The sequence below is a fragment of the Pempheris klunzingeri genome, chromosome 8 (genome assembly GCF_042242105.1).
Source record: "Pempheris klunzingeri isolate RE-2024b chromosome 8, fPemKlu1.hap1, whole genome shotgun sequence".
Taxonomy (NCBI): Eukaryota; Metazoa; Chordata; class Actinopteri; order Acropomatiformes; family Pempheridae; genus Pempheris; species Pempheris klunzingeri.
Genome location: NC_092019.1, coordinates 2,983,185 through 2,992,816, shown reverse-complemented (window position 1 = coordinate 2,992,816; position 9,632 = coordinate 2,983,185). Strand labels below are relative to the sequence as shown.

Below are 9,632 nucleotides of genomic sequence, written 5' to 3'. Positions count from 1 at the left end.
CTGATAACCAAAGTTAAACTGATCATCTATAGACATTTACCACATTTTAACAAGACTAACACAGATCACTGATCGGTAACTTCAAGTGTCTTTGCTGCACATGTTCAGTCTTCTGGGGCTCAGTTTATATAATAACATCTGCCTTCTGTCCTTTAGGCCGTCAGGCAGAGTCCAAGCAAAAGGAACAACTAGCAAAACATCACTCTTTCCACGAGTGATAGAATAGTAACCCTCTGTTCTCCTGTATACACACTGCAGAGTGGAACTCAGCTGTGCTACAGTTATTTACACTTTCAGTCACACAGCACCAAGAGGGGCAGGGCAGGAAGTATAATCTATACACAGAGGAAGATGTTCCACCTGTCTAGCTGACTGTGATGGGAGAAGGCTGAGCAAGGAAACCTGACACCTCCAGAGTGTCTGTTTTCTTCCTGAAGTGTTGGGAAAAGACTCCAGATATGTTTTCCAGATAATACATGACTTCACATTTATAGTAGAACACATTTTGTTGTTCCATCTTGTTTGAATATTTCAAACAGTGAATATTTCAATGTCCGGTGGCGATGAGCACATCCACTGTCCACTGTCCAGGCCTACGTGAAATCATTGTGGTCGTTACTGTTCCTGCCGCTCTGATCCCGCCCCTCCAGAATGATTGGCAGCTCTGGCTCTCCCAGCAGGTCGACCTCCTCCACAGCTGAGCTCTGATCAGCGCTCACACAGTTGGGAATGTCAAAGTGGGCCAGCAGGATGGCTTCTTTCTCCGTCCTCTTAGCCGTCACTGCTAGCTCCTGCAGGAGCGTACCGTCCCCCGCCTCCATACTGTCCCCGGGCCTCCTGAGGCAGACTCCTGATGCTCCTCCACCCAGGCTGCCTGCTGTGGTCCACGGGGCTCTGGAGCTCACCTGACCCTCTTTGGCCATATAGCACTGGAAGAGAGAGCAGGACGAGTCCAGACCACAAGGGTGGGGAGGAGGGGCTCCGTTGTTGAGGTTGGCGTCCATGTAGCCAATCAAACGGATCTCACACGGCTGACCACTGCTGCTGAGATGAAGGGAAAAGACAGAGAAATAAAGAGAGAGAGGATCCAGTGAGCCTTCATACTAACAAGGTATCAAATGTTAGAACTGTGTAGTAATATGTAAGGAGCCGGTCACAGTGATGGAGCTCCAGAGAATTATCTGAATCTGCAGCTCGCCTCGGCTTCACAGTGAGTTTAGTTTCATTGTTTATGTGAGCAGGCAGCTGTTCTCAGTGAAAACACTCTACTAACCCACTGCACACTGTCTGCTGTCCCTCAGGAGTTGCTGTGTGTAAGAAGTCAACGTTTCCAGGTCTAAAAAAAAAATGAAACCAATGCAGAAGAGGCTTAAACCTGCATTGTTTCCAGCAGGGGGCGACTTCAGGGGCTGTAAAAAGAAGTCTGACCGTTTAGACGTCTGTGAGAATAAGAGCCTACCTCTCACTTGAGTTATTACCTCAGTAGACATTCTCCTAATGAGTTTATTGTCTCAATTGCAAGTTTCAGGTCTTCAATAAAGCATGATGCAGCCACCAGCATATGCTTTTTCAGCCAAACCACAGGACAGCATCCACAATGCAAACAACAGAGCTAAAAGAGCAGGATTATTGGACTTAAATGAACTAGGTGGACACAAACATGACCTAAAATGAACGATAATGTTGCCCTTTAACTGCTGGACGAGTAAATAAGCCAACGGGTTCACAGCATAATTTAATATTGTTCAGACGTTGCAGTCGAGTTGATTCTTCTCATCATTTCTGATGATGTTAATGTACAATGTTGAATTAAAGCGTGGGTGGCTTCCCCTTCCTTTCATTGACAACCAGTGTACACTGATGCATCTTGTCTATGAGTGGATCAGAGTTTCACCAAAGGACAGACCAGCAGGCAGAGCTCTGATAACCAGAGCTCTGGGCCGTTCTAATAGTCCAACATGCTGCTATTTTCTACATTCACAGCCCCACACAGCAGCTACAGCGTCACTGAGTTTGGTGCTGCTGACCGTATGAGCCCAGTCAGTGGACATGTATGTAACATGTAAAGGATAAGGAGTGGTAAAAGGACACTGTGTTTACACTACTCACAAAAAGTTAGGGATATTCGACTTTCAGGTGAAATATATGGAAAATGTAAAAAGTGAATGCTACAGTGATATTATATGATGAAAGTAGGACATTTAAGTAGAAGCATGCACTGGTGATTTTATTCATCTTAAACAATTTATTGAAAGAAAATCTACCAACAGTGGTAGGTATACCACAACAAAACATTTTCAGTGTCTCAGTAAATTGGGATGTGGCCAAAGGACGTCCACTCCTCTCCTTTCTGTGACTCTTCCAGTCTCTGTATCACTGTTCCAACCTCCTGATGACACTCTGTGACCCTCTAAGCTCAGTGAACACCTCCTGTTTGAAGAATATCAATATCCCTAACTTTGTGTATGTCTGGGCATATACACAGAGGACAGATTTCCTAGTAAACTCCCTATTTTTGGCTTGGTGGCTAAAATTAATGAACAGTGGATCTTTGATACTTAGAAATCACTCAAACTATAAGATAGAGGGATTAGAAGTGGATGTGGAGTTGCACAGACTGTGTGAGAATGATACCTCTCCACCATGGACTAAAAACACCAGCAGAATTACTAAGAGAACATTTCTGCCCTCCAATAATGTGGACAGTTATCCACACCTTCGTCACTAGTCGATTAGAATACTGCTATTCCTGACTCTGGTATTAATAAAAAAGAAAATCCCCCTCCGGCTTCCAGCTCATCAAAAGAGCACATTTCACCAATCCTGACATCTCACATTGACGTTCTGCTGCTTTTAGAATAGATTTTCAGATTGTGTTGATCACTTATGAAGCCTGGAGAGAGACTGACTTGCCTGAGCAGATCAGGGCTGCACTCTGTCTCATCCTTTAAAAACCCACTTTTTATATTAAAAAAAACTGTTTTTCTGTGTTTCCTTTAATCTTTTATGACATTTTAGTTCACTTTACTCTCTTTTTCTTAGCGTGTGTCAATTTTATGGCTTTTAGTTTACCTAGTTTTAGTTTATCATCATTACTGTCGATGCTATCGGCTGGCCTGCACTACCATCCAGACAGAGCCCCCCATCGGACACGGACATGGAAAAGTGCAAAAGGAAAAGGCAGAGAGCAACAAATCTCCACAAGGAGAGAGCAGACTTTGTCCACTGCCTCAGGAGCCTGGATCTGATCTGATGCTCTGATAACCTCACATCCTGACACAGCAGGGGAAGGACTGGGGAGGGCGGGGTCAGAGACACAGAAAGCTAACAACCAGGCCTTAAGCCCTGATTGTGGATGACTTTGCTGTGAAGGTGTAAGAGGTATAAGCATCAAGAATACCAAAATACACAGAAGGAATCCCACAGATTCTGTGGACGTCAGTGCAGTGCACACAGGGGCTGATGAAACAGTGATCAGAGGTACTGAAACAGCCAACAGGCTCAGCACCTTGAATACTGAAGTGAAATCAGTCAGGAGGAGCTGTTACAGCAGATTGTTGAGACTGAACATCTGGCTTTCAACTGCAACATTCAGTGCATTTTAATGGCGATTTTAACTTTTTTTCCGGAAGCACAAACATCTTTTTCAGAGCAGATGGATTTTTGCCTCAAAAAGTCAGAGTGACATGTTTCAGCTCAAACCTATTATACTCCCTGTGCCCCCTCCTGCTCCCTCTGCCAAGGACAGGAGACAAGAGGAGTCGAAGCAAAAGACAGAAAACTCTTGGTGATTTTCTTTTTTTCTTCTGGAAAGCAGAAAGCAGCACAAGGACGTCACACTCGTGAATGTTTCCAAGACTAGCCACCACACAGAGTCCCACTAGCTTCCTCTAACTCTGTCCTGATGGGCAACAGGAGCTCATCAAATTCGACTTATCTGATACTAATTCCCTGCCATAGTTAGTCGGTTTACCTCCAGTACTACAAAGGCAGCTCTGCTGAATATTCCTAGTCTTGCAAGCAAGTCACTTTTAATGATCTTATCACCAACTATAACCTTGATTTTATGCTGTAAACTGAAACGTGGCGGTAAAAGTAACAGTGGATCAGTTCACTCTTATCTGAAAGGAAGGGTTGTGCTGTTGCTGCTGTATTTAATTAAACATTTATTTCAATGTATGCAGTTATCACATTGCAGTTGTTCTCCTTTGAAAAGCTTGGTACTGTTGAAAGACACTACAAAAACCCTGCTATTAACGATTCACAGATCTCCGTGGTCCTCCACAAACTATGCTGACAACCTCACTGAACTGCTTTCTGTTATCTATCTATCACAACTGGTGCTTCTAACATTCACATGTATAATCCCAAAGACAAAACTGCCTGTGGGCCGTTAGAGACGTCTGTCAAGGACACAGACACTCATTATCATTGTCATTAGCAAGGATGTTGATATTTCTAGACAGTTGGCAGGGACACAGGCCTTTCTGACCAGATCAGCTTCTGTCAAAAAGAAGGAATAAAAACAAGCATGCTAGATGTCTTTTCATGAAAACTATGTCCTTGGGAATAAGCTTAACGTCTTAACGGCTGTGAAACACTAAAAGTTACAGACGCCGTAGCAAATGAAAAAGATAAAAACCATCTCTGGCAAACAGAACGCAGCACGGGGAAACAGCCCTGCTGTCACAAGTCAGAAAAGGGAATGAGGAAAATGGAGAAAAGGTCATCTTCAGATTCACTAAAGCATCTTTAAAGCTTTAGATGCTTTAGTGAGCAACTCCAAACTTACTAAGGCCAGAGGAGTGTTTGTCTCCAACATCAACAGAAATAAACAATTCTGGCACCTTGTTCAGCATCATTAAGGAACAACATGTTTAACTCCTGATTTCAAACCTCTCAATAGGTTTTATGACACTGACTTTTTGTAGGTGCGAAAAACCCAAAATATCAGAGTGGATGGAACCAAACCACTGGTGCAACCGAACAGGCGATTCAGTGCCATCAGTACTAAAACACTACAGGATGGAGCGAAGCGTCTCCATTCATCCACCTGCTGTTCGACAGCCTGTCAACCTCCTTTTTTCAGAAATCAACAGCTTGGAAATGGGCTGAAAAGTGTCAATGGCTCACTCCTGTCAGGCTTTTTCCTCTGAGAACTGCAGTTATTAATCCCCTTCAAAGGAAAGGCTGCCTGGACACATCAATACTGAATAATTGCAGACCCACCTCAAATCTCTAAACAATTATGGTGAAAGCTGCTTAGACTCAACTTTTCAGATTTTAGTCTGACTTCAGACAAATCAATGATACTCAGGTGTGTTCTCACATGTGTGAAGTTGAACTTTCATTTCCAACAACAACAACTGGCTTCAACAGAAAACCACAAAAGGCTCCAATTCAGGTTCCCACTGAACTCACACACAAGCCGGCATGCAACAAAATAAAAGCCTTCACAAGCCCCTCAGTCTGCAGGAGGGTCAGCAGGTGGCCTGGTCGTCTCTCCTGGTGTGACCACACTGTGGCTCAGGTGATGAAGCGGCTTCCAGCTAACTGAGTCCAGGCTACTCTGAGCGGTGCCCCTATAGCTAAATAAGTAAATAACTAAATCGTTACTATACATAACTGAAATCTGAATATGGCTGAATATAATAACCCTTTTGTGTTAACTGTTGAAGGAACAATAGTATTCCTATTTAGGCTCTATGCAGATTACAGTTCCAGACTTAATCATCTTAATCAAGAAGAATTATTTTATTATTTTTATACTGTTACATTTTTTTTCTATTGTTGTAGTTAGTTAATAAAAAAGCATTTTTATTGCCTAAAATCTTTGTGCTGTGTTTTACCATAATCATAATCAACTAACTGAAGGCAAAATCACTAAATTATTCAATGATCATGACATTTCAAGTAAAAAGTATCGGTATCTGTGATACTAGCCCTGTATTTACTTGGTATCGGATCGATACCACAATTCCCAGTATCCCACCCCTACCCATCTGTGTGCTCCAGCCAATGAATGACCAGTATCACTCTAATCCTCGATTACAACTTCCGCTTACAGACATGACCTTTCACAATAAAAGGGAATATTTATAACTGAACGTGCTTTTTTTTTTTAGTTATTTATTGCTCAGTACTTGTATTCTGTACGGCGACCTCAAATTTCTATAAAATAGCCTTTTAGCCATTTTAATGATGTATCTTATTCATAACAATACCTTTATCTTAACATGACAGTGGATGGTATATTTTGTATGCTGGTTACAGAAATAAAGACAAAAGGGAAATCAGTGCGTTTGAAAGCTTGAAAGTTTGATTTCAGACTCAGATCTGAGCCTCAAAAGCCGCATTAAGCCAATAACTAATGTAAATGAGTGTGTTATTATTGCAAACAAAATAAGAGGTCTCATGTCTCAGACACAACTTAGAGAAACTCATTCATGGCTTCATTTCCAGCAGTGTGGTCGACTGAAATGCTCTCTGGTCTGGTTTCCCCAAAAAGGCTGTTAGTTCCTGCCAGAGCTCTAATGAGAGAACTGAGCACCTTCCTCTTCTTCTCAAACCTTTCCACTTGCCACTACTTACTTTTAGAATAGATTACAAGTGCTGCTGCTAGTTTATAAATCCCTCAGTAATCTAAATTGGAAGAATATAAACCCAGCGGGGCCCTTAGAGCTCCTCTGGTAGAACCAAACATGGGGAAGCTGCTTTTAGCTACAATGCTGCACACACCAGGCACCAACTTCCTCTTGAGAAAATCTGTAAAAGAATCTAAAAACATACTTGTGTTGTGTCCTCTGTTGCATTTGGGGAAACTTACAACTACTGCTACTGTAACTGTATTTTATAACTTTATTAATATCTAAAAAAAAAAGCTGTTTTATTCTATCTTGCATGAACTGTAACCAAAAACAGAAGACAGATATTGTGTTATTGTAAAAAGGTGGGAACATAATTCCCTGTATGAGAGGTAACTCAGGCTGACAAGCTTAGTAATGATGTTAATGGAGTTAGACTAAGACCTGGGAGGGGGAGAGGTGCTGTGAGAAGGGTACAGATCTCTGAGATCGGATCACATTCAAAATGACTTCTTTTATTCTGTTTCTATTGCTTTTATTTCATGTCATTCTTGTGTTTTTTCTTTGCCTCTGTAAAGCACTCTGAACAGCCTTTGTGTTTAAGACTGGGCTGAACAAGAGAGTTCACTGTGTATAAATAAAGGTTTCAATCAATCAGTCAAAATCACAAGATGATAAAACACAGAAAATCCTTTGCAATATACAGAAAAGTCTCTTTATGTCCCCCTGGTCTCTAGAAATCCTTCAACTTGAGAAGAAAGACATCTTTACTAATGAGGGGATCACATGACACTTGTTTCAAAGATACCAGTTAGAAATTAAAACCAAAAACCACAATTCCATATTTGCATTTTGTGTTATTGGTATAAGTGACGTAAAAAAAAGGCACAACTGAGTAGATTTTCAGTCTCTGTTGGTTTCTAGATGCATTTAGAATTGAAATGAACTCCTTAGATGTGTGCAGTTTAAAACAGAATTCATAATGGGCTCTCAGAGGCTGCTTAGTGTTACTCCACTGTTCTCTGTGCTCAGGTGTGTTTGTGGTACCAGTGAAGCAGGAGGCATTGAGCTGAGCTGAGCTGAGCTGAGCTGCAGTGACTCACTCTGGATGTGGAGCTCCAGTCTTGGTCAGGAGGGTTAGCAGAAAAAACATGAAGATGACAAAGACGGCCAGGCCCACCCAGAAGCCGATCACTATAGAGTCTGCAAAATAAAATAAAATAAAATAAAATAAAACAGGGTTCAGCACATGATGAATGTTGACAGTGATGAGTAATCCCCTCAGTACTGCAGGGCATGTTAACAAATACTTTACTTGTGTCATCTTTTTGCTCAAAGCCTGATAAAGTCTTTATTATTATTATTATTATCTGATGAGATGACAGAGATCTTTTCAGTGCAGTTTAACGGTGAGGTAATAATCAGAAGCTACTCACAGCGATGCGCCTTGAGTCCTTCAAAAGACACCGGCTCCTCGTCGTCATAGTATTCATATCTCCATTCATAGTCCGCGGATGGAGACGCGCTGGTGCCGTTAAGCCCGTCGGCCCCTGACATCTCTGGGGGAGACAGACAGAGGGAGAGAGAGAGAGAGAGACTGACTGAGCTGCAGACGGTCTCCTGCCTGCCTGCCTGCCTGCCTGCCTGCCAGGCTCAAATCTCATGAATCATCTCAGTGCGTAATGGCACACAGTTCTCAGGGAGGATCGGAGCGCTGAGACGCACTGAGCATCACACACGCTGCGCTCTGGGGGCTGCTGCCCTCCCTGTCTAGTAGCAGTCTACCTCCTCTCCTCCTCCCACCCCCGTGACGGGAAGCTCACAGGGGGCTTTTTTCTTTTTTCTTTTTTTTTTTCTTCAAAGGCAGAAAAACAAAGACAAAGTAGAGAAATAAACTGAAGATACACGCCAGTGATTAAATCTGGCTTTTCCAATCCAAGACAGAGTAAAAGCAGGCTATATGAGGGGGGATAAAGCAGACCCTGCTCTCTCTGCCTCCCTATTGTCTTAGATTTACATATTCTGTCAGACATTATACTGTTGTAATGGCTTAAAAACCTTCCAGAGCCACTTACAGACATAAACATAATATACGGCACAGTGTTTGAATAGCTACTCCTCTGTTTTATTGTTGGTCTTTATGTTGCACATTATTATGCTGTGACTGTTGGGGTCAAACAGGAAACCATGGGGACTACAAACAAGTTAACCAGGGAACTAAACAACCACGGTGTGTATGGTATAATTATACGATTCATATAAAAGAAATACATGGCAAAACATGAATGGAAGATGATAAGCTCAGTGAATGGCTCTTACAGCTATTCATACTATTCATTATATTATCTGTCATCATTATACTGCTATACATTATATATATATATATATATATATATATATATATATATATATATATATATATATATATATATATGAGAGGAGAAGAACAGAAACTTACCAGGAATCGACAATGCTTTGTTAAATCAAAGTAAATGGAACTGTTAGATAAAATGAAAAACCAACTGGAGAACCTGAAGTTGGATATATCAGTGAGGAACCTTGGTGGTTTAAAGAAAGTATCACCATAACACAATACAGTGGTGTATTCTTGTATTGTCATCTTGGATGTGATTGGATATTTGTGTGTGTGTGTCTTTGATTGTATTGTTTGCTGCCTCCACAGTTGTTACAGACAAAGTATGTGAAGGTCTTTTTTCTTACAATGACATTTCTCTTTCTATGTTTTCTGTGTTGTACTCTGTTTGCAAATGTAGAGATACTGAATTGGGTAGGATGAAGGTGCGCGTCCACGTCACACTCCTCTCCTCTCCTCTGTTTGAAAACTCTTCTCTGAAACATGGTATTTGTATTGGATTGTGGGAAAATTAACCCATTATTGCCAAACTGAAGGAAATGCTTCTCTGTGTAAATACAGTCTGATATTGGAAGTTTGCATCAAAAGACACGATGATCATGTTCTTTTAGTAAATTTCCCTGTCGTAGGACTAATAAAGGAACATCATATCTTAATATGCAAAGGTTAGCATA

General features: G+C 41.5%; 1 protein-coding gene across 1 annotated transcript; it reads right to left on the bottom strand.

The window, feature by feature from the left end:
* Nucleotides 1-593: 593 nt before the first annotated feature.
* Nucleotides 594-8,141, bottom strand: LOC139204789 (melanocortin-2 receptor accessory protein 2A-like). The gene is made up of 3 exons (XM_070834788.1): nucleotides 8,021-8,141; nucleotides 7,688-7,787; nucleotides 594-1,044 (listed from the first exon to the last, which is right to left on the bottom strand). Exons 1-3 carry the CDS (start codon nucleotides 8,139-8,141, stop codon nucleotides 594-596), a joined length of 672 nt encoding a protein of 223 aa, XP_070690889.1.
* Between the last annotated feature and the right edge of the window lie 1,491 nt (nucleotides 8,142-9,632).

What these genes read in the sequence shown, in the direction of transcription:
- LOC139204789 (XM_070834788.1), bottom strand. Translation starts at nt 8,141, where the DNA reads ATGTCAGGGGCCGACGGGCTTAACGGCACCAGCGCGTCTCCATCCGCG. An exon ending in AGGACTCAAGGCGCATCGCT is followed by an intron (nt 7,788 to 8,020) that starts GTGAGTAGCTTC and finishes TTTATTTTGCAG; the next exon opens with ACTCTATAGTGATCGGCTTC. An exon ending in ACTGGAGCTCCACATCCAGA is followed by an intron (nt 1,045 to 7,687) that starts GTGAGTCACTGC and finishes CCTTCATCTCAG; the next exon opens with CAGCAGTGGTCAGCCGTGTG.